This window comes from Sapajus apella, unplaced genomic scaffold, assembly GCF_009761245.1.
Source record: "Sapajus apella isolate SASKATOON/1434 unplaced genomic scaffold, GSC_monkey_1.0 scaffold38, whole genome shotgun sequence".
Lineage (NCBI taxonomy): Eukaryota > Metazoa > Chordata > Mammalia > Primates > Cebidae > Sapajus > Sapajus apella.
The window spans coordinates 1105683-1132915 of NW_022436978.1; the positions used below are offsets into that span (position 1 = coordinate 1105683).

Sequence of the window (27233 nt, forward strand, 5' to 3'; positions counted from 1 at the left end):
AAAAAAAAAAAAAAAAAAAAAAAAAAAAAAAAAAAAAACTTTGTGTCAGCATTTTCCTGGCTGCCTAATATTCCATTGTACACATAGATCATTCCCAAATTGTTGGACATGCAGGTTGATTCTGATTCAATATTCATAAATATTTTGAAGTCTCTTGATTTTTTTTTGAGTCAGAGTTTTGCTGTTGTTGCCCAGGTTGGAGTACAATGACAGGATCTCGGCTCACCGCAAACTCCGCCTCCCGGGTTCAAGCAATTCTTCTGCCTCAGCCTCCTGAGTAGCTGGGATTATAGGAAAAGTCACCACACCCAGCTAATTTTTGTATTTTTAGTAGAGACAGGGTTTCAGCCTGTTCGCCAGGGTGGTCTCAAACTCCTCACCTCAGGTGATCCACCCACCTCGGCCTCCCAAAGTGCTGGGATTACAGGCGTGAGTTACCATGCCTGGCACAAGGCTCTTGATTTTTTATTGTCACTTTGCTTTCCAGAAAGCTATAGCAATTCACACATCCCCAGCAGCAGGTGAAAGTGTAGATGTGGACTCCAATTTGACTCCCTTTCTATTAGTTTATAAAAGAGGTTTGCCTGGAAGCCCAGCTGATTGCAGAGATATGAGACCACTTGTGTAGCTATCAGTATAACTGAAAAATGACCCAAATGCCTTGTCATTTTAGTTTTTCACAATGTTGTCTATGATTCCCTTCCTCTTCAGGGCGAGACCAACAGGATTATAGCCTCCCACACTATGAACAAGAACTCTTCCAGATCTCACTGCATTTTCACCATCTACTTGGAGGTAGGTACAAGCTCCTTGATCAGCCCAGGTTGGGCAGTCAATTCCCATGGGGCCTGTTTAGTCAGAAACTTCTCCCTGTGACAGTCTAACTTCTGCCTGGATGTTCTGTAGGCCCATTCCCGGACCTTATCAGAGGAAAAGTACATCACTTCCAAAATTAACTTGGTGGATCTGGCAGGCTCGGAGAGGCTGGGGAAGTCTGGGGTAAGTGACGGGGGCTGGAGTTGCTGCTCAGTAAGCTATGAGCCCTTTTCCTGGCACAGTGCCCACACATTTGGGCCATTACTTGCTGGATATTTGTGAACACAGTCCTGAGCTAGGCCAAGTGGGAAATGTGGACTTGCTGGATGGGCAGGATTGGCAAAGTTGGAATGGCTGTTACCGAGGGGCAGTTCCTACCTCAGAGGACTTTTGTAAACATTAAGTGAGATAGTGCCCTCTATATTCTTAGCAAAGTGCCTGGCACTCAATGCTTAGTAAATGTTCCTTGCTAGTATAACATTTCTCTGTGTGTGTATTTGTTGTTGTTACTTTGAGACAGTCTTGCTCTGTCTCCCAGGCTGGGATACAGTAGCGCAAACACGGCTCACTGCAGCCTTGACCTCCCAGGCTCAAGTGATCTTCCCACTTCAGCCTCCCAAGTATCTGAGACCACAGGTGTGTACCACCATGATGGGCTAATTTTTAATTTTTTTTTGTAGAGATGGGGTCTTGCTATGTTGCCAAGGCTGAACTCTTGGGCTCAAGCAATCCTCCTGCTTCGGCCTCCCAAAGTGCTGGGATCACAGCCGTGAGCCACTACACCTGGCTTCTTTGTGAATGAATATGAGTATTCATATGAGGATTTGCATGATTATTTCAAATGAATATTTGTATGAGTGTATTAGCACAAGCATTAACACGAGTGTTCAGATGCGCGTTTGTATGTGCATTCATGAGTGAGTGAATATTCACGGGATTCTTTGCTTAAGTATCTGGACAAATATTCCAGTGCATGTTCATGTTAGTGTGAATATTTGAGTGGTTGTCCATATGAATGTTCATATAAGCATTCACATTTGCATAAGCATTCACATGAGTTTTCACGTGAGTATTTCTGAGTTTTGGTATTACCACTGTTAGCCCAAGATGGAATACAATCCCATGACATTGAGGGAGGACCCTGGTTCTGGGAAGGAGTCTGTGACCTGACTACAGACTTATAGCATTTCTCCAGACCAGGAAGACTGCTATTCTTTTTTTGTTGTTGTTTTGAGATGGAGTTTTGCTCTTGTTGCCCAGGCTGGAGTACAATGGCACACCACAACCTCCTCCTCCCAAGTTCAAGTGATTCTGCTACCTCAACCTCCCAAGTAGCTGGGATTACAGGCATGCGCCACGACACCTGGCTAGTTTTGTAGTTTTAGTAGAGATGGGGTTTCTCCATGTTGGTCAGGCTGGTCTTGAACTCCTGACCTCAGGTGATCCGCTCGCCTCGGCCTCCCAGAGTGCTGGGATTACAGGTGTGAGCCTCCGCGCCCAGCCAAAGACTGCTATTCTTAGTGGGGCAGTTACTTTATTGCATTCAAAGTAGAACTGACCTTTGCTTTGTAGTCTGAGGGCCGAGTACTGAAGGAAGCCACCTACATCAACAAATCGCTGTCGTTCCTGGAGCAGGCCATCATTGCCCTCGGGGACCAGAAGCGGGACCATATCCCCTTTCGGCAGTGCAAGCTCACCCATTCTCTGAAGGACTCATTAGGTGAGGGGGTACAGTTGCTGCCCAGGGAGGAGGGTCTGTGTCTTTGGGAAGGAACAGTTTTGGCACACCTGTCACTGACAATAATAAAATTGCTCCCTCCTGGTGGCATGGATTCATCTGCAGCACATTCGAAGTGACTTCAGACACCTGGAAAGGCAGAATCAAGCCCTGTGCCCAGAACACACCATGCTATTCACTCCTCACAACCTTCCTTAGGCTTTTACCTGTCCTGGGAAACCTCTTTTCCCCTTGTCCCGAGGGGACCGCTGGCAGAATCCTTCACAGCCTGAAGACTTGGGGTGAGGGCCTCTCTCCCATGGTGTCTTCCTTTTCCCTGCAACCTTTTGGACAGAGCAGCAGGGACTGTGTCTTATCATCCCCATGGCCCTAGGCCTTTGTGTTGAGCCTGACAATACAGTCACTAGTGTCTGATGGTTATCTGAGTGCCACCCTTAGCAAAGCTCCCACTCACACCTCCCTCTCCTGCCCCACCCCTCCCTGCCCTGTATCATCTCTCCTCTGCTGTTTCCTCCTGGATCCTCTTTTAGATACATCTGGTGGCCTCTTTCACTCTTCCTCTTACCTCCCAGCCTCACAGATGTATATGTCATCTCTGACCCTGTCTCATTTCAGACTGCTGTAAGAAAATACCATAAACTGCCAGGCACAGTGGCTCACACCTGTAATCCCAGCACTTTGGGAGGCCGAGGCAGGCAGATCACCTGAGGTCGGGAGTTCAAGACCAGCCTGACCAACATGGAGAAACCCCGCCTGTACTAAAAATACAAAATTAGCCAGGCATGGTGGCACATGCCTGTAATCCCAGCTACTCGGGGGCTGAGGCAGGAGAATCGCTTGAACTCAGAAGGCAGAGGTTGCAATGAGCCAAGATTGCGCCATTGTACTCCAGCCAGGTCAACAAGAGCGGAACTCTGTCTCAAAAGAAAGAAAGAAAGAAAGAAAATACAATAAACTAATTGGCTTAAAAACAGTAGGCATTTATTTCACATAGTTCTGGAGACTGGAAAGTTCAAGATCCAAGTGCCAGCAGATTCAATGCCTAGTGAGGGCCTTCTTCCTGGCTTGCAGATGGCCACCTTCTTGCTGTATCCTCACATGGAAAGAAAGAGAGGGCCCTGGTCTCTTTTCTTATAAGGACACTAACCCCATCATGGGGGCCCCACCCTCATGACTTTAAACCAAATTACCTCCCACTTTCAAAGTCTTCACAACCGAATACCATCACATCAGGGGTTACGACTTCAACATATGAATTTTGTAAGGACAAAAACATTCAATCCTGGCCAGGTGTGGTGGCACACACCTGTAATACCAGCATTTTGGGAGGCTGAGGCAGGAGGATTGCTTGAGGCCAGGAGTTCAAGACCAGCCTGGGCAACATGGCAAGACCTTGTCTCTACTAAAAATAAAAAAAATTAGCCAGGTGTGGTGGCGTGCACCTGTAGTCCCAGCTACTTGGGAGGCTGAGGCAAGAGGATTGCTTGAGCCCAGGAGATTGAGGCTGCAGTGAGCTATAATAATGTCACTGCACTCCAGCCTGGGTAACATAGTGAGACCCTGTTTCAAAAAAACAAAAAACATTTAGTGTATAACAGACCCTACCAGCTCCTTTGGGGCAGAAAAACCACATGGTTCACAGTCCCTTCTGTCTTGCTTTCTGCAGGGGGAAACTGCAATATGGTCCTCGTGACAAACATCTATGGAGAAGCTGCCCAGTTAGAGGAAACGGTATGTAAAGACAGTCAATGAAACGTTGGAAACCCTCCTCATGGGTGCCAGGGCAGGGTAAGCCTGGCTAAGCTGGCACAGTGACCATAGACATTGTCAAGAGTGAAAGGATCTAGGCGTGAGTCTGAGCCACAGTTGCTGAGGGGGCCCAGAGCCAGGATCCACACACCAAGCACTGAGCTGGATGGAGGAAGAGGGCCAGGCAGGAGGTGGGCTCAGCATGGGGACTGTGCGAGGAGAGAGGCTGAGAGCCAGCTTTGTGGAGACAAAGACCACGTTTCCTGGCGTGCTGCTCCTGGAATTGGGATCGAGAAGGATCATTGGTCACATGTTCTTTATAATCACACACATTTACACATCTTGAAACCCCCACAGGGTTCCAGGCTGTGGCTGTAAGGCCAGTATGAGCAGGTGGTATTAAGCACTTGCCATGTGCACCATGGTAAGGAGGAATAGCCTGGAAGAAATTAGTCATAGATGGCCTTGGGGCTCAGCACCCTCAACCCAGAAAGAGAGAGAAGCCATAGTCCTAAGTAATGTGAGGTCCAGAGAGAGGAGACCTTCAGAGGGGGCCAGGATGGGGGTGAAGGGGAACTTTTCCTTAAGCTGGAGTTGGGCACTGAGCTGGCTGGGGTTAAAGGATTGGCAGTAGGATGAGCAGAGGTACTCCTGGCAGAGGTAACAGTGGGACTGAAGATGTGACCCACACCAGGAACATCTGACTACTGTGGGGGTTTGAGGGTCTCAGGAAGAAGAAGAAAAGAAATCACAGGGGCTGAATGGGCCCTGTGGCCTGGCTGAGGCCTCGGCTTTTCCACAGGTGGCTGGAGCTGTCACAGGGTTTGAATAGGGGAAGGCTGTGGCCAGAGGTGCGATTACTCAGGGAGATTATCCATGTGGCAGGATGGTGGCCTAGTGAAGGGAGAAGCTTGTGAGAATTAGAGGCAGGAATAAAGGTCTAGCCCAGTGACACAGGTGAGTCCACACAGCTGAGCACCTTCAGCCTGTGGCTTTCCCAACTTTCCTCTGAAGTGCCACCCATCATAAATAAGACAGATTAGGAAAGCTATCATTAGACATTTTACTTTTCAAGTGTGGATGTTTAGGGCAAGCTTCAGTCACCTGGAGAATCCACAGAGGTGAAACAGGTTTTATCCAAAGATGCTTCAGGGCAAGACACTCCTGCAGGGTCTCCCAGCTGTGTGCATGAGGGACTGTCCCAGCTTCCAAGGAGAGTGCTCCTGTCAAACATCCAGCACCCTGGGACTTGGGAGGCAGGGCAGGAGAGCTCCAGCTGATGTGCGAGGCAGCATCCCCAGAGGAAGACTTCTGGAACCTCTTGGTCTCATGGGATAAAAAAAAAAGCATAGTTGAGGCCAGGCGCAATGGCTCATGCCTGTAATCCCAGCACTTTGGGAGGCCAAGGTAGGTGGATCACTCCTTGAGGTCAGGAGTTTGAGACCAGCCTGGCCAACATGGTGAAACCCTGTCTCTATTAAAAATACAAAAACTGAGGCTGGGCGCGGTGGCTCAAGCCTGTAATCCCAGCACTTTGGGAGGCCGAGGCGGGTGGATCACGAGGTCAGGAGATCGAGACCATCCTGGTCAACATGGTGAAACCCCGTCTCTACTAAAAATACAAAAAAAATTAGCTGGGCATGGTGGCGCGTGCCTGTAATCCCAGCTACTCAGGAGGCTGAGGCAGGAGAATTGCCTGAACCCAGGAGGTGGAGGTTGCGGTGAGCCGAGATCGCGCCATTGCACTCCAGCCTGGGTAACAAAAGCGAAACTCCGTCCCCCCAAAAAAAAAAAAAAAAAAAAAAAAAAAAAAAAATACAAAAACTGGCCAGACATGGTGGCGGGCACCTGTAATCCCAGCTACTCAGAAGGCTGAGGCAAGAGAATTGCTTGAACCCTGGAGGCGGAGGTTGCAGTAAGCTGAGATTGGGCCACTGAACTCCAGCCTGGGTGACAGATCAAGACTCCATCTCAAAAGAAAAAACAAAACAAAACAAAACATGTTATAAGAAAGATGTCCTCCAAGATAGTGGAAGCTCCTCGTCTCGCTTTACCTCCTGTGATGCTTACAGGTCAGGAAGCTACTTTCCTGGTACCTGCAATCTCAAGGGCTTGTACCCGTACCAGTTGGAGTCTCTGCCTAGGACTGAACCCACAAAGCCCAGAGGAACTGTTGGAGGGTCTCAGGGGTTTGGGACAAAGGTACATTGGGGATATGGAAGCTAATGATTCTCTTCTCCATATGTGTTGAAACTTTAAAATGGTTCTCGTTATGGATTGTGTTGCTTTATGCAGTGACACTGTACATGTGTGTGTGAGTAACCACAGTGATGGGTCATGGCCGTACTCACTGCTGTGCTTGGAGCAGGAGAGTCTGACTTGGCCCTGTGCAAAAGCGACACCACCTGTAATGACAGACACCTTCCTGAGGACTCACTGTGAGCCAGCTCTAAACAGAGCACATTATACACCTTATCAAGGCAGCTCTCCCCTCACCTGACAGAGAAGTTGTGAGATCTGTCAATGGCCACACAGGTGGTCAGTGGCTGTGCTCGGAGCCACCAGAGTAGACTGCCCAAGGAAGAGCCCTTTCAGTCTTTCCTCTGGGCCACTTAGCGGCAAGCCATCCCTACTCCTAGCCTGTGTCCTCATTTCAGAATCATTCATTGAGATATGAGACAGCCCAGGATGGTCTGAGGCTGGAATCTCTGGGCCTGCCTCCTGAGGCCACTGGCTGTTCCTCACTGCCAAGGAGGAGCCCTCCACCCCTCAGCTAGCATCTGCAGTAGTGCGATCTCGGTTCACAGCAACCTCCACCTCCCGGGTTCAAACGATTCTCCTGCCTCAGCCTCCCAAGTAGCTGCAATTACAGACATGCTCCACCACGCCTGGCTAATTTTGTATTTTTAGTAGAGATGGGGTTTCTCCATGTTGGTCAGGCTGATCTCAAACTCCCAACCTCAGGTGGTCCACTCGCCTTGGCCTCCCAAAGCACTGGGATTACAGGCAGAAGCCACTGTGCCTGGCCAATTTCTCAGTAATTTTTAAATGTTGATTACATGTTGAAATTATAATGTTTTGGGGCCAGGTACAGTGGCTCACACCTGTAGTCCCAGCTATTCAGGAGGCTGAGGTGGGAGGATTGCCTGAGCCCAGAAGGTTGAGGCTGCAGTGAGCTATGATTGTGCCACTGTACTCCAACCTGGACGACAGAGCAAGACCCTGTCTCAAAAAAATAAAACAAAACAAACCAAAAAACCCACAAACAAACAAAGCATAATATTTTGGATATCTTGGGTTAAAATTTAAATAAAAGACATTAATATTATTTTCATCTACTTACTTTTCCTATGATTACTAGAAAATGTAAAATTACACATATGACTTACATTTGTAGTTTGCATTATATCTCTGTTGGACATAGCTGATCTAGACCCTGAAAATTGCATGAAGGAGGCAGAACACTGTTTGTGGAAGGAGCAGAGACCTTTCATGTGAAGGAAAACCAAGAGGGCTTCAAGAAGGAAGCTGGTTTTCAGCTGAGCCTTGAAAAAAGAGTGGAACGTGGAAGGCAGACAGCATAGGAGGACAGAAAAGGGTACTCCAGACAGGGATTGCCTGAGCAGAGGCCTAGAGGTAGAAGATGGTCAGGTTTGGATGAAGAAATAGACCAGTATGTATCCTCATAGTTTACATGACGAGGACCAGGCTGCCATATGTGCCCTCTGTCAGCTTCCTGCTCTTCTCATGGGACCTCATACCCAAGAACCCTTTTCGCCAATGTCCTCCAGGGGAAGGGAACCAACACGGGTTGACAAGGGAGCCTGAGGAGCCAGGAAAGGGCAGGCAGGGTCTCTGAGAAGGCTGGTCTCTTGGGGCCTCATGTTAGTGGCCAGCCATCTGACGTCTACCTGGTCTGTTTTTCAGCTGTCTTCACTGAGATTTGCCAGCAGGATGAGGCTAGTCACCACTGAGCCTGCCATCAATGAAAAGTATGACGCTGAGGTACAGCAGGGATTGCAGGCAGTTGTCCCACTGTGGGGAAGGTGTGTGGGTTTGGTACCTGGGTCACACAAGCCTGGCTTCCCTTCCTGCCTCAACCAAAGATCCCCATGCAGCCCTGGGTCAGTCCCTTTCCACCCCTGGACTGACCAGAGTCTTCAGAGTCCCTGGAGACCTTTAGGGGCTGACATGGGGTGACAGGGCAAGGTCAGGCCACCAACAAGGTCACATGTGGGGCTCTAGGAACTCTGGGTGCTGTAGGCTTCTACATGAGATTTCCTTAGAGCTAAGGGCTAAAGTGGTGTGGACCATCTTTCAGAATCACCTGGCTATGTCCCTACAGAACAGAGCTGGCCAATCAGAGGGGGTGCTCAGCATCACCATTAACCAGGGAAATACAAATTAAAACCTCAGTGGAATTCTACCCTCAACTTAGCAAAAACTAGGATGATGATGAGAATGTGGAGAAATGGAAACTCTTGTCCACTTCTGGTCAAAGTGTAATTGATACAACCACTTTGGAGATCATTCCGGCAACATCTGTATAGTGAAAGCACATTTATTGTTAATTTGGCTTTCCTCTAAGATGCTTATGGAATCATAGCTCACAGAGAAAGGAGGATTTGCAAGCCCTAAGGTTGACAAGCCAGTTAAACTTTTCAGATTCTAAATCCTGAAGGAAAATGACCGTCCCTGTGGCTCTGTGGAACAAACCCATGGTTTGGAGACTGGGGAGGAAGTGGGGCTTGGAACAGCTGTTCTCACGTGAGAAAGCATCAGAATCGCCTGGCTGATGCGGAACCACCGATCACTAGATCCATTCCCAGTGATTCTGAGAGTTTCTGATTCCCGATTTTTTTTCTTTTCTTTTAAAAATTTTTCATCTTAAGGTCGGCTTCTATCCCATTTCTAGTAAGTTTTTAGGCCCTTTTATGACACCGATACCTGCTCTCTTGGGGCCACACTTTGAGAACCACTGGCATCCTAGTGAAGGCCATGGCAGCTGGATTGGGCTCCCCTAGGTTTAGCACTCTGCTCTTTCCTCTGTTAGCTGTATATAGTCTCAGCAAAATACCTAGAGTTGATATTTGTTTTTTTTTTTTTTTTTTTGAGACAGAGTCTCCCTGTGTCACCCGAGCTGGAGTGCAGTGGTACGATTTCAGCTCACTGCAACCTCTGCCTCCTGGATTCAAGTCCTTCTCCTGCCTCAGACTACTGAGTAACTGGGATTATAGGCATGTGCCACCATGCCCAGCTAATATTTGTTTTTTTGTTCTTTGAGACAGAGTCTTGCTCTGTCGCCCAGGCTGGAGTGCAGTGGTACAATCTCAGCTCACCGCAACCTCCACCTCCAGGGCTGAAACCATTCTCTTGCCTCATCCTCCCGAGTAGCTGGGACTTCAGGCACCCACCACCACACCTAGCTAATTTTTGTGTATTTATTAGAGACAGGGTTTCACCATGTTGGCCAGGCTGGTCTCGAACTTCTGACCTCAGGTGATCCACCAGCCTTGGCCTCCCAAAGTGCTGGGATTACAGACATAAGCCACCAAGCCCAGCCAAAATACCTATGCTTTCTAAGTCTCAGTTTCTTCATTTGTAAATTGGGTAGATAACAGAATCCATGCTCAAAGAGATCTTATGAAGAACGAGACAATGTGCAGAAACCTCTCAGCATAGTGCTGTCATGGGGTAAATGTTCAGTGAATATCAGTCAGCACTCCTCCCCCATCTGCAGTGTTGCTTCTAGGTGTGTATAGTCTAGAGACATTCTCACATAGGTGAGAGACTATAGAAGTCACTATTACAGCAAGCACTGTGAGCGCCATTCGTCTATAGAGTCTGTAAGTCTCTTCAAAGAGTTATTGTAATAGTGATTAAACAGTGACTCTTTATAGTACTTATTGTAATCGTGAAAAATTAGGAACATAATCAATATCCTTTAACAGAAGAGTAGCTAAATGAGTTGTGGGATGAGGGAGCCAGAGCTAGAGCTACCAGCATGGATATATCTCAAATGAGAAAAAAACTAGATGCCTGAAGTGGCCCAAATGACAGCCTCTGTTATTTACACCACATATAAAAACATGCAGAGATGCTGATATCAATAATGGCTATAAGTGTGTGCAGTAAAAGAAAAAATGCATGGCATGGAAACACCCAGACTGAGGCCAGAGGTACCTTTTGGGATGGGAAGGGAGTGGATTTGGAATATGGCATACAGAAGCTTCACATTTATCTGAAATGTTTTACTTCTTAAAAAAAAAAATCCCTGGGTCAAGCACAGTGGCTCATGCCTGTAATCCCAGCACTTTAGGAGAACGAGGCAGGCAGATCACTTGAGGCCAGGAGTTCGAGACCAGCCTGGACAACATGGAGAAACCATGTCTCTACTAAAAAATAGAAAAATTAGCCAGGTGTGGTGGTGCACACATGTAATTCCAGCTGCTCAGGAGGCTGACGCATGAGAATCGCTTGAGCCTGGGAGGCAGAGGTTGCAATGAGCCAAGATCATGCCACTGCACTCCAGCCTGGGCAACAGAGCAAGACTCTGTCTCAAACAAACAAACAAAAACAACAACCCTGAGGCCAATATGACAGCATGCTGTTGAAGTCACATTTTGGGGTGGTTTGTTCAGGTTTAATGGCATTATTTTATATGCTTTTCTGTATTCTTGAAGCTTTTCTTATCTCTTCTTTTTCTTTTGTTCTTTTTTGAGACAGAGTCTCACTCTGTCACCCAGGCTGGAGTGCAGTGGCATCTCAGCTCACTGCAACCTCCACCTCCTGGGTTCAGGAGGTTCTCCTGCCTCAGCCTCCTGAGTAGCTGGCATTACAGGCACCTGCCACCACGCCCAGCTAGTTTTTGTATTTTTAGTAGAGACAGGGTTTCACTATGTTGGCTGGTCTCCAACTCCTGACCTCATGATCCGCCCACCTCAGCCTCCCAAAGTGGTGGGATCGCAAGTGTGAGCCACTGTGCCTGACCCTCTTATCTTTTCTTCTTTGGTGTTCCCTTAGCTCAGGATTATCAACATTGCTACCTGTGAACCTGGCTGGGTGGACGTTGTACCTGTCTATAAGGTTTTTCATGCCCCTATTTTTTATTTGTTGACAAGGTCTTACTTTGTCACTCAGGCTGGAGTGCAGTGGTGCAGTCATGGCTTGCTGTAGCCTCAACTGCCTCGGCTCAAGCAATTCTCCCACCTCAGCCTCCCAAGTAGCTGAGACCACAGGCCTGCACCACCACACCTGACTAATTTTTTTTTTTTCCCGTAGCAACGGGGTCTCCCTATGTTGCCCAGGATGGTCTTGAGCTCCTGGACTTGGGGGATCCTCTTGCCTCAGCCTCCCAAAGTGCTAGGATTACAGGTATGAGCCGCCATGCCTTGTGAAGTTGGAGGATCATGCTCTTTCATGTAATTTCTGTTCTAAGATCTGCACGGTTGGTCCTGGACAGCCAAGTGAGTCTCTGTGCCATCCAGTGTGAATGTGTTTATAATCTTTCTGTTTAACATTTTTCTTTACAAACATGAGTTCTTGAGAGAGAAGTGGAAAAATTATTTTGGTTACTGCTTTTCCTAGACTGTAGCCAGTATTCTCAGGTCATTTTCAGCACTGTCTTTGGCATTGACACCTGTTTTCAAGGGGATGGAATTGCTTCTTCAGAATTTCTTTGGCGGGTGGGGCTGGCTATAAGGCAGAAGACTGGGTTCCTAATCCACCTCTACCACGAGCTCTCTGTGGCGAGTTGCTCTGACCCTCTCAGCCTCTGGGTTGTCCTTTGTGAACAAGGAGGTTGGCCTGATGACCTCCAGTGACCCTCCCACTCTGTCAGTCTGTGATTCTGTGAAGTGATGTAAAGAGCTGTGAGCCTCAGGCATAAACAGACAGCAGAGAGAAACTTAGTGTACCCCACTCTGCCAAGAGAAGATACCCCGGCAAGCTGCGGTGGGATGAAAGTCGGAAAACTGCCTGAGCCGAGAGCTTCCCCACAGCCTGTTGTGCAGCTTACACAGAACTCTCTGAATTATCCTCATTACATTTATGATGAAAATGCCTGTTAGGAAACTTACATGTGTCTGTGCTGTTTCTAAGGCATTTTTTCTATCTAAAAAATGCCCCTTTTTTTTTTGTTGTTGTTTTTGTGACAGGGTCTCACTGTCGCCCAGGCTGCAGTGCAGTGGCACAATCTTGGCTCACTGCAACCTCCATCTTCCAGGTTCAAGTGATTCTCCTGCCTCAGCCTCCTGAGTAGCTGGGATTACAGGCATGTGCCACTGCGCCCGGCTATTTTTTTTTTTTTTTTGTATTTTTAGTAGAAACGGGGTTTCACCATGTTGTCCAGGCTAGTCTTGAACTCCTGATCTCAAGTGATCTGCCTGCCTGGGCCTCCTAAAGTGCTGAGATTACAGGCATGAGCCACTGTGCCCAGCCTCCTACATCACCTTCTGATTGGCCCAGACATATAAGTTTGGCTCTGCTGTGCCTCCCTGAACAGTCATCAAGCTGGAGGCACCTGACGGCTCAAACTTTCTATAGCTGGGCCATGATATATTTTCTAGGGCTGGGAGAAGGAGGGATATATGGACAGGTGGGACTGGCTACCAAGCCTCCCCACTTGATCCCACAGGAAGCTCACCCCTGAAGGAGACCTGCTTGGGGCTTCCCAGAGGGGCAGATCCAGGATCTGGACACTGGTCACATGCGTTGGGTTCCAGGCTTTCTGCCTGAATTGCCACAGAGCCATCAAGATACCAAGGGTTCTGTTGACCCTTGCTATGTGAGGGCAGATGGGCCTCGGTGCCCAGGTGACCTGGTTAGATGAAGGTTAGAGTACAGCAGGCCTTTGGTCTGGGAGAGGGCCAGTGGGGCGGTGGACTGGTCATAGTTTTGGTCACCAGTCCCAGGATCCAGGTGTCAGGGGCTCCCTCCAGTGGCCCTTTTATGACAACTAAAGGAAGTCTGATTGTTCACAGCGAGGGTTCTCTGCTTGAAGTTCCTTGTGCCTCTTTTAGGGAAGACAGTCAGATAGTATCTATCAAATATAAAATGACTTAGCAATTCTCCTCAAAATGTATCATTTATTTACTTACCTAAAATCTATGGAGTGCTTACTATGTGCCAGGCGCTTTTTAAAGCACTTGGGATATCTGACTGCATGAACAGAAACACAAATCTCTGAGCTTGCAGTCTCTTGGGAGTAGGGGAGGTACATAAAATTAATAACAATAAATAGGTAAGTTTTAAAGCTTCGCCATTTAAGACAGTAACTGCTACTCAAAATGTGGCTGTTTAAATTAATTAAAATTAGAATTACTTCTTCAAGCACCCTAGCCACATTTCAAGTTTTCAGTAGTTGTATGTGGCTTGTCATTACCATACTGGGCAGCACAAATATGGAACATTTCAGTCATTACAGAAAATTATATCAGACAGCACTAATCTAGAATATATTAAAGGGCAAAACGTGCTATGAAAAAACATTGGAGATTTTTGTTTTTGTTTTTTATTTTATTTTTTTGAGATGGAGCCTCTCTGCTGCCCAAACTGTAGTGCAGTGGTGTGACCTCGGCTCACTGCAACCTCCGCCTCCCAGGTTCAAGCAATTATCCTGCCTCAACCTCCCGAGTAGCTGGGATTACAGGCAAGTGCCACCATGCCTGGCTAATTTTTTTGTATTTTTAGTAGAGATGGGGTTTCACCATATTGGCCAGGCTGGTCTTGAACTCCTGACCTTGTGATCTGCCCGCCTTGGCCTCCCAAAGTGCTGGGATTACAGGTGCGAGCCACTGCGCCCTGCCCATTAGAGATTTTTAAAGCATGTTGCAGGGGTAGGGAAGGAATTACAATTTTTTTTTTTTTTTTTTTTTTTTTGAGACGGGGTCTCACTTTATCACTCAGGCTGGAGTGGAGTGGCATGATCTCAGCTCACTGCAACCTCCGCCTCCCAGGTTCAAGCGATTCTTCTGTCTCAGCCTCCCTAGTAGCTGGGATTACAAGCGCCTGTCACCACGCCTGGCTAATGTTTGTATTTTTTGTAGAGATGGGTTTTGCCAGGCTGGTCTCAAACTCCTGACTTCAGGTGATGCACCTGCCTCGGCCTCCCTAAGTGCTGAGATTACAGGTGTGAGCCACCACACCTGGCCAGAATTACAATTTTAAAGAGTAATTGTGGTGCACCTAATTTAGGAGCTTTTGAACAAAGATTTTAAGGAGGTAAGTGAATGAGTCTTTTTTTTTTTTTCTTTTTTGAGACGGAGTCTCATTCTGTCACCCAGGCTGGAGTGCAGTGGTGCAATCGCGGCTGACTGCAATCTCCGCCTCCCAGGTTCAAGTGATTCTCCTTCCTCAGCCTCCCAAGTAGCTAGGACTACAGGCGCATGCTGCCATGCCTAGCTAATTTTTGTATTTTTAATAGAGATGGGGTTTCACCATATTGTTCAGGCTGGTCTCAAACTCCTGACCTCAGGTGATCCACTCACCTCAGCCTCCCAAAGTGCTGGGGTTATAGGCGTGGGCCACTGTGCCTGACTGTGAATGAGTCTTGGAAATACCTAGGAGAAGAACATCCCAGGGCAGAGGATGGGCAGTGCAGAGGCAGGAGCATACCAACTTGTGGAAGTGGTTGGCGTTTACCAGGGGAGAGAAGCAGAAAAGAAGCAATGGGGGCAGATCTCAAAAACCCTCATAGATCACTGTGTTATTCTACAGAAATCTATAAGGACATAAATACATGAGTATGACAATGTTCTTGCAGCATTGTTTGTAAGCAGCAAAAAATTAGAGGTGAGGTTGGGCACGGTGGCTCACACCTGTAATCCCAGCATTTTGGGAGGGCAAGGCGGTTGGATCACCTGAGGTTAGGAGTTCAAGACCAGCCTGGCCATCATGGCGAAACTCCATCTCTACTAAAAAATAAAAGAATTAGCTGGACATGGTGGTGCGTCCTGTAGTCCTTACTACTCAGGAAGCTGAGGCAGGAGAACCACATTAACCCATGAGGTGGAGGTTGCAATGAGCTAAGATCACACCATTGTACTCCAGCCTGGGTGACAGAGTGAGACCCCATCTCAAAAAAAAAAAAATTAAAGGTGAAATACCTGATTATCACTGGGGAGTGGTGACATGCTCATGCAGTGGTTGGTGAGGATGAGGGTAAAGGATGAGCGTTGTAACCATGCATAGAGACCATTGTGGAGGCCAGGCCCAGCGGCTCACACCTGTAATCCCAGCCCTTTGGGAACCCGAGGCGAGAGGATTGCCTGAGCCCAGGAGTTTGATACGAGCATGGGCAAGATGGTGGGACCCCTGTCTCTACAAAAATTAACTGGGTAGGGCAGTGTGTACAGTAGTATGATCTGCTCAGGAGGCTGAGGTGAGAGGATTGCTTGAGCCCAGGAGGTTGAGGCTGCAGTGAGCCATGATAGTGCCACTGCACTCCAGCCTGGAGAACAGAGTGAGAGCCTGTTTCTAAAAGGAAACAACTCTGGGGCCAGGTGCGGTGGCTCATGCCTGTAACCCCAGCACTCTGGGAGGCTGAGGCAGGTGGATCACCTGAGGTCTGGAGTTTGATAGCAGCCCGGCCAACATAGTGAAACCCTGTGTCTACTAAAAGTACAAAAATTAGCCCGGTGTGGTGGCAGGCACCTGTAATCCCAGCTACTTGGGAGGCTGAGGCAGGAGAATCTCTTGAACCCAGGAGGCAGAAGTTGCAGTGAGCTGAGACTCTGCCATTGCATTCCAGCCTGGGTGACAAGAGCGAAGCTCCCTCTCAAAAAAAAAAAAAAGAAAAGAAAAGAAGAAAAGCATTCTGGAGCCTGTAGGCTGCACCAAAAGGGCCATTATCCTCTACCTGGTAGTTGGGGCCCCTGGGAGTTGGGGTTTGAGGTGGCCCTATGGCTTGTGCTGTCTCTTCTGCTGGAAGCAGCAAAGGCCAAGGGACTGTTGAGGTCCTCCCAGAACTCACTGGACTCTTCCCCAGCTCCCTAAACTCATACCAGCTGAGTACGAGTCATCAGTGAGGAGGGAATGGCCAGAAGCTGAAAGCATAGCCTGTGGATCCAGGAATGGCTGGGATGTCTGGGCACAGAATGAGGAATTGTGCTCTTGGTGTGAAAGAGACGGGGTAGCTTCTTTGACGACCCTTCCTGTCGGCCCCCACCCCACCATGTTTCCCGGCAGAGAATGGTCAAGAACCTGGAGAAGGAACTAGCACTGCTCAAGCAGGAACTGGCCATCCATGACAGCCTGGTAAGGGTAAGAGGCAAGGGAGGAAGGCAGAGGTGCTGGCGTAGGGGCGACTAGAGGGACTGGGGCTGAGGGCAGACAGCATGATGGGTCAAGGCCAGTGGCAGGGGCGGGACAGGCTGAGTGGCAGGAAAGGGGCAGCAGCAAGGGGCTATGAGGGCAGGCAGTGGGGGCAGAGTCCTCCAATGGTCCTGAGGGGCCTCCAGGCAGAGGAAGCACATGCCTCCTGCTCCTTATGACTCTCATGATGCAGAGTCTGCTGGGACTCAGCCAGCAGAGCCACTGTCTGGAGTAGCAGGCCCCATGTCTGAGGGCCTTTCCTTTCCTCCCCGACCCCGTTATCCGTCTCTGACCCAAGCACCTGGCCTGTGTGTCAGGCTGTCTGCCAGGAGCCAATGATGAAGGGAACGAGCCAGCTTAGGCAGCCAGGGACTATGCCTAGACTCCCTACTTTGGCTCTCAGAACGCCTCCTGTCACTCCTGCGTGGGCTCAGGTTCTTGTTACTTATCCACATGTTCTTTATCCTCCTTCAAGACCAGCCGCACCTTTGTGACCTATGACCCCATGGATGAAATCCAGATTGCTGAGATCAACTCCCAGGTGCGAAGGTACCTGGAGGGGACGCTGGATGAGATTGATGTAAGGAACCCCGCTGTGACCCCTTTGCTTAGCCAGCTTCGGCCTCTCTGTCCTGGGCACAGCCCAACACATGCTATGCTGGCCTCAGAACCTCACATGAATGGATACAGTGGATGGAGGGTGATGCTGGACTCTTGATGTCAGGGACCCTTCAGCCCATCTCAGGGGCGCAAGCACAAGCCCTGGAGCTGGGATTGAACCCCAGCTCAGCTGCCTCTTTGCTGAGTGACCTTGGCAAAATGCTCAACCTCATGTACTTCAGTGGCCTCACCTACCCATTGGGGAGGGAAACGGAGCTGGGATTTACTGAGCTGCTGCACCTGGGGTGCTTGACTGTGCCTGCAGAATGAAGCTGAGAAAGGATGGTGGTCATGCTGGCTGTCTACAAGGTAGACCCCAGGACCCAAGTTGAAGTAGGCCAAGGAGGGAGAAACAGAGCCCCACAAGGCAGGGCCCTCAGGGGGAAGGCTGCATCCTGTTTTCACACTACGTCCATCAAACCCCTCTTCTTGGAGACATGGGCAGACCCCCGGCTGTTACTGTGAGCAGCTGCAAGCGGTGGGCCTGGGACAACTAAGGATGGACTCTTCTGGCCTTCACAGGAGAGGCAGTCCCAAATTAACCCTTGATCAAGGGGAATGCTGTGGGCATTAGGGCCGGGGAAGACAGTAACCTTCCTCCAGCCGCATATGTGTGTGTCCGTGCTCACGCAGACAGATCCATATATGGGCTCCATCCGAAGACAGCAGGTGGGACCTTTTGGAAGTAAGAGAAAGGTGAGGAAATAGATTTTATTTAAAAAAAAAAAAAAAACTTTAGAAAGTATTTTCAAGGTAGAGAATCATTTTCATTTTATAGAGGTCTCCACTTAGAAGAGGTGGTTTTTATAGCCTCAGCAAATACACAGTTTTAAAATGATTAATCAGGTGTTTCTCTGCTCTGGAGGAGGGCTTGGCTGCCACTTTGCTGAGAGGCTGTGTGCAGGTGTCCTCTTCTCCAGACAGATGGTCCAGGGGTCAGCCATGTGGTCTTGATTTCTCTACTAACAGATGCAGCCTGGTCTCTCTAGGTGCCCTTGGTCTAGCCTCTGCCTTGCTCTCTTCCCTCCAGATAATCAACCTTAGACAGATCAAGGAGGTGTTCAACCAGTTCCGGGTGGTTCTGAGGTAAGAGACCCTCACCCCTGCTTCACTCCTACAGTCAGGCTGCCATTTTTATTTCCTGTGGTCTGGGTACTTGCCTCCAAGGGCACCCCCTTCTTGCTTGTGGATGAAGAGCCAAATCAGTCCTTGGGGCATGCCTGGATCCCTGGTGAATATTCAGTGAGTTCATTAATTGGACAGGAGGTGTTTATGGAGTGTCAGCTCTGAGTGTGCCCAGAACAGGGCATTGTGAATATTCACCTTGTGAATATTGCCACACACACCTTCACCTCAGGAGGCATTTGTGGTTTATTTGGGTGCAAACATACCCATAGTCTAAACAGCTTATGCTCACAAAAGGTGGTATCACAAAAGCTGGTCACATGATTCCAAGGGGTCTCTTAGAGACAGAACCTAAGACAGAACCCCACATGGTCCGAAGTGAAGCTTACAGTCCTTATCAAGTGTCATCTTGCAGCAGACACACATGGCATAAGGTGGCCCCCGTGGGTTGGGGGGTAGATGATAGGTGTATGCATTGGGGCAGAGGGAAATGAGTCCTTTGTCCTTTTGTCTAGTCTGGTTCATAATGAAGGTGTAGCCCCACGCAAGGGACCTTGCCCATATGACTTTTAACCCCAGTACTTGGTTCTTGCCCCAGTGGATTCAGCATGGCCCCAGGTGCAAGCTGTTCTCTCATGCTGTCTCCCAAGCCAACAGGAACAGGAAGTGGAGTCCACTTTGCGCAGGAAGTACACCCTTATTGACAAGAATGACTTTGCAGCCATTTCTGCTGTCCAGAAGGTAAGCATAATTGTCTCTTGCCAACAGCACTCAGCTCAGATTTTCCATCCTCAGACGTTTGCAAAGCCAGCAAGTATTATGCATTAAACCAGAGCTAGGATTCCAACAGATAAAGGTAACACCAGAATGAGCACAGGTGACCTGTGTAAGAGTAAACCACTTTTGAATTACAAATAATTTCCATAAGGTAGAGACATGGATAATAATATCAAAGACAAATTCCTGGAATTAGGTTGGAGATAAGCCTTAAGATACCCAAAGTATGGAATCAGTATATTGGTGAGGGGGTTCATGTGGAAAGTGGACATTTGGCAGGGTGCTCAAGGACTGCGCTACTGGGGACAACCTGAGGCTGGCATCAGCAGCAGCCAAACCTTGGTGTGTAGGGTGAACATGTCCACTCTGAGCCTTGAGCCATATAAACATGGGCCCCCAAGGGGCCCAAGCCCTTAATCTAACTCACAGACTTTGGCTGGCCTCTCTACGCAGGCAGGGCTTGTGGATGTTGATGGCCACCTAGTGGGTGAGCCTGAAGGACAAAGCTTTGGACTCGGAGTCGCCCCTTTCTCTACCAAACCCGGAAAGAAAGCCAAGTCCAAGAAGACATCCAAAGAGCCACTCAGGTGAGTGACCTTGCTGCTCTGCCTCCTCAGCAGCTGGCCCTCCTTGGTGGGTAAGTGGGAGAGCGTGCGCTGTTCCCACCTTCCCCCTGGTGTCTCAGCTACTGGGTTGGTGCAATGGATGTCACTGCTACCAATTCTAGTAAGTCTGTGGGGCCCAGGCTGGGGCTGGTTTGGAACCCCACAAGAATCACCTCTCCTCACATCAACTTGGTGAGGTGGGGGTAAATGTCTTCATTATACTGATGAGGAAACAGAGGCTTAGAGAGGGGAAGTCACTCACCAAGGCCATACCGCCAGTGAGTCGTAGAATGGCAGTAAGAAGCTGGACCAGCTCTCCAAAGCCCATGCCCTCTGGCACTTTATGTGGTACCCCCTCCCCTCACTTCACCGGAGTCCTCCCACTGACTGGCACTCAGGTCACCTAAAACCCCAGTTCACCTTTCAGGCAAGACTGGTTTGTATGTGCAAGGTGAGAAGGGCATTTAGGTTCACTTAGTGAGCCTACTCTCCCAGGGTCCTGTGTAGTGGTGGGTAAGATCAAAGGCTCTGGAGCTGACACCCGGGCTCCCCTCCCTGCTCTGCACTTCTCACACCCAAGGGGTCACCTTGTGTGAGGCATGAGAACTGCTCTGTGCCTGTTTCCGCATCTCCAAAATGGGAATAATAATAATAGCATCCAAGTCATTGGGGTTGTCGTGAGGATGAGTGAGTGAGCATAGTTCCTGCACATGGGCCAGAGCTGATTGTAGAAAACTGTTACACGCAGGACAAGAGTCAGGAAGTAGAGGATGCTGGTGTCCCTGGCCTCCTCTGCCTCTTCAGGAGTGCAGTCGCACCCCAGCCCTCTCTGTTCTGCTGCCGGATAATCCGTGCAGTAGTCAGCGGGTTGAGGCTCAGTCCCCTGAGCCACACTTGTTGTAAAAAGGAGGAAAGAGGAAGAAACAGATTTTCTATACTTAGGCCTTTGGGAAGAGCCATGGGCATCCTCCTGCCAATTGGGTCCTTAGATGTGCCTCTCCTGGGAGACAAGCACCAAGCACCATTCCTTTGGCAGGGAGGACAGCTACTTTTCTGGGAGCTGGTGTGGAGAACAGGGTGTGGACCAGTAAGCACAGCAGGGCAGAGCCATCCTGCTGTACCATTGGTCCACAGACAGACCCACCCTGTGTGGGCCTCTGCCAGTCCTTCCCCAGGATGCTCCTATGACTCAGACCTCAGCAGCCATGGTGGTTCTTGAGAACCTGTGGCCCATCCCACAGGTCCATACACTTTCAATCCATGGATATTGTACCCATTTTTCCCAAGCGTCTCCTGCCAAGACCACTGAGGGCTCCTTGTTCTGATAAAAGGGAGAAAAATGCCATCTTCTTTCTCCACATCTGCTTGGCTTAGCATCACACTATTTGCACTTTTACCTGGGAATATGAACAAAATGGGAGCTGAGTGGGGTGGGCTCCCAGTGTAGTAAGTGTTGAGAAGGGTCACTCATCCTAGCATCTGAGATACCTCACTGCCCATGACTGAACCCTGGGGCTTCCCTGCCTTCTCTTTCCAGCTCCTCAGCAAAAAAGGAAGGTGCCAGCAGCCCTGTGAGTGCCAAGGACTTGGATATGGTTTCCACCTCCAAGACCCAGCTGGTCCCATCCTCCAAGGATGGGGATGTCAAAGACATGCTTTTGCGGGACCGGGAAACCTCCAGCATTGAGCCCCCTCTCTCAGACTCCCCCAAGGAGGAAGTACGCCCAATTAGGTAATCAGTTAATGTTAGCTTCCGCACCAGATCAAACAAAACCAGTATGTGATCCTCAACATGTAAACAGTGGCTGCAGATAAAAGAGGAATAAAATAAGGAATAGGCCAGGTGTGGTGGCTTATGCGTATAATCCTAGCACTTTGGGAGGCCAAGGCAGGCGGATCATTTGAGGTCAGGAGTTTGAGACCAGCCTGACCAACATGAAACCCCGTCCCTACTAAAAATACAGAAAAATTAGCTGGGCATGGTGGTGCATGCCTGTAGTCCCAGCTACTTAGGAGGCTGAGGCAGGAGAATCACTGGAACCTAAGAGACAGAGGTTGCAGTGAGCTGAGATCATGCCACTGCACTCCAGCCTGGGTGACAGAGCAAGACTCTGTCTAAAAAACAAAAAAAGGAAAAAAAAGAAATAATAGGTAAAGACTAGGAGCACAGTCCCCAAAGAAGAAACATAATGACTTATGCACCTGCAAAATGATCTAACCTCAGGAGTCATCCAAGATGAACAATTAAATATGGAATCATTTTAGACCCTCCAGTTAGCAATTATTTAAATAAAGTTACGTATCTTTTGTACAAGTACTGCATTCAAAAGATTAAACATTTTTAAGGTATGAAAGAATATAACCTCTTCCCTTTTCTCGAATCACTCAGCCCCTCTCCCTGATGAGTTTTTAAGGATCTATCCTAAGGAAATAGAGATGTAAAACAAGATCTATACAACAGATACTTATTTCATCATTTATTTAAAAAGCATAATTATATATTTTTGAAACACTTCAGTAGCCAACACTAGGGAAAGGGCACTAAGTGAATTGTTCTCCGCCATTGGGGTACATGAAGAATTTCAGCCTCTGAACATTTCTAAACATTCAGAGGAGTTGAAATAATTGTACAGCGAACACCTGTACACCAAGCATCCTCCCAGTTCTACAATTTACATGTTACTCTGTTTGTTTCATTATGCCTCTGTCCTTCTATCCCTCCATGTTATTTTTTTTTTATGCATTTCAAAGTTGCCCACATCAATCTACTTTCCCTTGCCCCAACACTTCACCTTACGCTAAAAAAAAGTAAGATGTAAAATTAAACATACTGCATGGCCTCAACCATTCAAAAATATATCAGAGGCCAGGCCCGGTGCCTCATGCCTGTAATCCCAGCACTTTGGTTGGCCAAGGCAAAAAGATTGTTTAAATTCAGGAGTTGGAGACCAGCCTGGCAACATAGTGGGACTCCATCTCTACAAAAAATCAAGCTGAGCATGGGAGCACATGTCTGTAGTTCGAGCTACTCAGGAGGCTGAGGCAGGAGAACTGTTTGAGCCCAGGAGCTCGAGGCTGCAGTGAGCTATGATTGAGCCACTGAACCCCAGCCTGGGCAACAGAGCAGGACCCTGTCTCCAAAAATATATATATACAGATATATATATGTTTATAAAAGAAATCCAGAAGGAGATATACCACTGTATGCCATTGTATGGTTGCCAATAGGTAGTAAGTGGTTTTTCTTTCTTGTTTGTTTCTTATACTTTTCCTTGCTTTCCTCACTTTCTGTCATGGGCATATGTCCTTGTACATGTGCTCAGTAAATCGAAGAGGAGGGAGTGATTCCTACACAGTATAGCTCCTGTCTGGGGTCAGTGGTACCTAGCACTTCTGCCTCCTGCCCACAGAAGCCCCAGGGATGAAAGATGAAGTGCCTGGTGGCCCTAAGGCAGCCACCTCATTTATCCTCCTTGGCCTCACCCTTGTGTCTCCAGGCCCGACACCCCACCCTCCAAACCAGTGGCCTTTGAGGAGTTTAAGAACGAGCGAGGTAGTGAGATCAACCGCATTTTCAAAGAAAACAAATCCATCTTGAACGAACGGAGAAAAAGGGCCAGCGAGACCACACAGCGCATCAATGCCATCAAGCGGGAGATTGATGTGACCATGGAGGCCCTGAATTTCCAGAAGTCACTACGGGAGAAGCAAGGTAAATGTGATGGAAAGATAGCTAGGGAACTTTGGGGTCTCAGAGTCATGCTGCTTGAAGGAGGACAGCTGTGGGCACTGGAGGACTGAGATGGGAGGGGGGGTCGCGGGGGTGCTGGGGTGTGGCCTTGACCCATGGGTCAGATCACTTGGCCGTGGTCAGCCCCTGAGAGCCACAGGGTCCTTCCCTGTCAGCCAGCCTCTGCCTGTGGGTCCCTCATTGTTGCATTATCTCAGACCTTGGTGCTGGGCCTTCCACCTGATATGTGCTACTGTCCACAATGAAACAGGCCCTTGGTCCTGCAGAGGTATCCCTGGGAGACGATGGGTAGCTGGTGACCTCTACAAGGTCCGTGGGTCCTGGTGTGATTTCCTCACTGCCCCAGGTGGTTAGATGGAGGTGGAGCTGCTGGTAGGGACTATGAAAAATCAAGGAAGGGAACAAGAATGTGGATGCCAGGCCAGCTTTCATGAGTGATCTCCAGATGTCACCTAGTTTATTCCTGCAAGTCAGATGGATCATCTCACAGTGGTTGCATTTTACTCATTTGTTTTCTCAAAGGAGCAGGGTGTGGTGGTATACATCTGTAATCCCAGCTTCTTGGGAGGCTGAGGCACAAGAATTGCTTGAACCCAGGAGGCAGAGGTTGCAGTGAGGCAAGATTGCACCATTGCACTACAGCCTGGGTGAAAGACCAAGACTGTCTCGGAAAAAAAATATTAAACAATTGATTCTCAGAGGGCAACTTTGTTTTCTAATTCTTGGGGGCCACTCTATTTTTTTTTTTGAGATGGAGTTTTGCTCTTGTTGCCCAGGCTAGAGTGCAATGGTATGATCTCGGCTCACCGCACCCTCTGCCTCCCAGATTCAAGCAATTCTCCTGCCTCAGCCTCCTGAGTAGCTGGGATTACAGGCATGCACCACCATGCCCAGCTAATTTTTGAATTTTTAGTAGAGATGGCGTTTCTCCATGTTGGTCAGGCCGGTCTCAAACTCCCGACCTCAGGTGATCCTCCCACCTTGGCCTCCCAAAGTGCTGGGATTACAGGTGTGAGCCACCATGCCCGGCCAGGGGCCATTCTTATCACACCTCACAGACCAATTATGACATGTTATTCCTGAGGGCAAAGCCCTCCACAGGTCTGGTAAGCTGGAGCCAGTGATGGTGGCTGTAGACGGACCCCTATCCAGAACCACAGGGAGAGGACATAGTGAAGGTCTTATGGGACAAACACGCATTTCTTTGTCCTCTCTGCTCAAACTTTCTTTCAACATACAGCCCTTTATTACATATTTAAGATAAAATATATGCATGCTATGCTGGCATATCATTTACTCCTAAATATACCTGAAAGTGGACATTTTCAAAGGATGAGATGAGGAAGACATAAAATTTTTTTAATATTTTAAATTTTATCTATCAGTATCAAAAAAAAAACCATTTTTGTTCTGTCCCCTAAAAGTAGTTATTTTTCCAATGATTATGAAAATATTACCAAAATATCTTTATTATATTGAATGTACTTGAACAGATCAAGTAAATTTGTTTTTAAGAATATCTTCTGGCCGGGCGTGGTGGCTCACACCTATAATCCCAGCACTTTGGGAGGCTGAGGCAGGTGGATCACGAGGTCAGGAGTTTGAGACCAGCCTGACCAACTGGTGAAACAGCATCTCTACCACAAATACAAAAATTAGCTGGGCATAGTGGCGCACACCTGTAATCCCAGCTACTCAGGAGGCTGAGGCAGGAGAATCACTTGAACCTGGGAGGCAGAGGTTGCAGAGAGCTGAGACTGTGCCACTGTACTCCAGCCTGGGCAACCAAGCGAAACTCCATCTCTCTATATATATATATCTTCTAGGTCAGGCGAGGTGGCTCATGCCTGTAATCCCAACACTTTGGGAAGCCAAGTCGGGTGGATTGCTTGAGCACAGGAGTTAGAGACCAGCCCGGGCAACACAGTGTGACCCCATCTCTACAAAAAAACATAAAAAATTAGCTGGGCATGGTGGCACACACCTATAGTCTCAGTTACTTGGGAGGCACAGTGAAAGGATTACCTGAGCCCAGAAGGTTGAGGCTGCAGTGGAGCCATGCTCATGCCATTGCATTTCAGCATGGGTGACAGAGTGAAGCCCTGCCAAATCAATCAATCAATCAATCAATCAATCTACTAGATACTTTATGATTGACAGCCACTTGCTGACCCAGAAAGGTCAACATATTTGAAATGTTAGTCTTCTGTAAAAGAAAAATGCAAAATTGCCAGGTGTGGTGGCACACACTTATAATCCCACCTATTTGAGAGGCTGAAGTAGGAGGATCACTTGAGACCAGTAATAAAAGAAAAAGAAACAAAGAAAAGAAAAATGTAAAAATGTAAAATCTAAATTCAACTCTTTTTTTTTCCTGGAGATAATCAGAGATCCTCTGAGTAGAACAAAAGATGTTCACAGTCACTCCCCATCTCAGCAGAGTACTGTAAAAACTCTACTCTGTAAAGGATTGTGGCTTATTCAAATAATCACATCAGGGACCTCCCACAGCATAGAGACCACAGCAGATTGCTCTGCATTGAAGGTGAGATACCTGGTGAGGGTGACTCCCAGCCCCCACTCCACATCCCAGATCCCAGAGTCAAGACACTTGCTTTTCCATTAATGGCATTGTGACTTTTAATGTGTCTTACTTTTTCTCAATAAACATCAGTGGAAGTGCTAACACTTTCCTCTAACACCTGGGGTCTGCCTCATGCACCCCAGCCACACACCTCAAGTCACACCAGAACACACTTGCCCCATACTTGGGGATGGGAGTTGATGTGATGCCTTTGCTAAGCTTTCAGGTGCTGTGGGCAGTGGAGAGTAGGGTGAATAGCTTTGCACACCGTATTATTTTGTCTTAGCCCAACAACTGTCACTGAACTGACAGACCATAGAAGATACGTGCACAGAGGCTAATAGCGCTGACCCTTGTCCCTGGAGTCCTTTGACAGCCACTCAACACAATATAGATGTCTAATCATCTCTAACAAGAAGGTAGCTGGTGAGCTGTGCATGTGGCTCATGCCTGTAATCCTAGCACTTTGGGAGGCCAAGGTGGGCAGATCACCTGAGGTCAGGAGTTCAAGATTAGCCTGCCCAACATGGTGAAACCCCATCTCTACTAAAAATACAAAAATTAGCTGGGCATGGTGGCACATGCCTGTAATCTCAGCTACTCAGGAGGCTGAGGCAGGAGAATCACCTGAACTGGGAGGCGGAGGTTGCAGTGAGCTGAGATTGTGCCAGTGCACTCTAGCCTGGGCAGCAAAGCAAGACTCCATCTCAAAATGAAGAAAAAAAAAAGTAGCTGGTGGATGTGGAAATCAGCAAGAGACAATTTGAATATCTGCTGTTATTAATAAGGAGCCTTGCCCAAATGCCTTGTAGTACTAGTCAGTGAAGGCTATTTGTAGATGTAATTTACAAGAAAAATAGACATTTGTATACTTGGGTTGCTTACTAAATATCTTTGGCTAATAGAATTTTAAATAAATAAGCATGGAGCATGGGCCCTCTGCACCTTCCCCTGCCCTCCCCTCCTGTTTGTCCTAAAATGCCAGTGTGGCCCCACTGAGCTGAGCTCCCCTCTGTGTGAGACATGCCCTGGAAGCCTGGCCTTCTTGTCCTTTGCCCATCTCCTTGCCATGGCCTAGTCCTGCCTGTGGTCTCCCATCTTCATGATTTGTCAGCT

The 27233-nt window shown here is 48.3% G+C and overlaps 1 protein-coding gene across 2 annotated transcripts in view; it reads left to right on the forward strand.

The window, feature by feature from the left end:
* The window catches only part of KIF9 (kinesin family member 9), a 47256-nt gene that overhangs the window by 14310 nt on the left and 5713 nt on the right, over positions 1-27233 (forward strand). The window contains exons 6-17 of one of the 2 annotated variants that reach the window (XM_032297967.1): positions 712-795; positions 907-999; positions 2389-2536; positions 4221-4285; positions 8231-8308; positions 16490-16558; positions 17091-17195; positions 18306-18361; positions 19051-19141; positions 19631-19764; positions 21320-21514; positions 23280-23494. In XM_032297967.1, the coding sequence (XP_032153858.1) occupies positions 712-795; positions 907-999; positions 2389-2536; positions 4221-4285; positions 8231-8308; positions 16490-16558; positions 17091-17195; positions 18306-18361; positions 19051-19141; positions 19631-19764; positions 21320-21514; positions 23280-23494 (1333 nt within the window). The remainder of the gene's footprint in view (positions 1-711; positions 796-906; positions 1000-2388; positions 2537-4220; positions 4286-8230; positions 8309-16489; positions 16559-17090; positions 17196-18305; positions 18362-19050; positions 19142-19630; positions 19765-21319; positions 21515-23279; positions 23495-27233) is intronic. The other variant, XM_032297966.1, reaches the window with a different exon arrangement.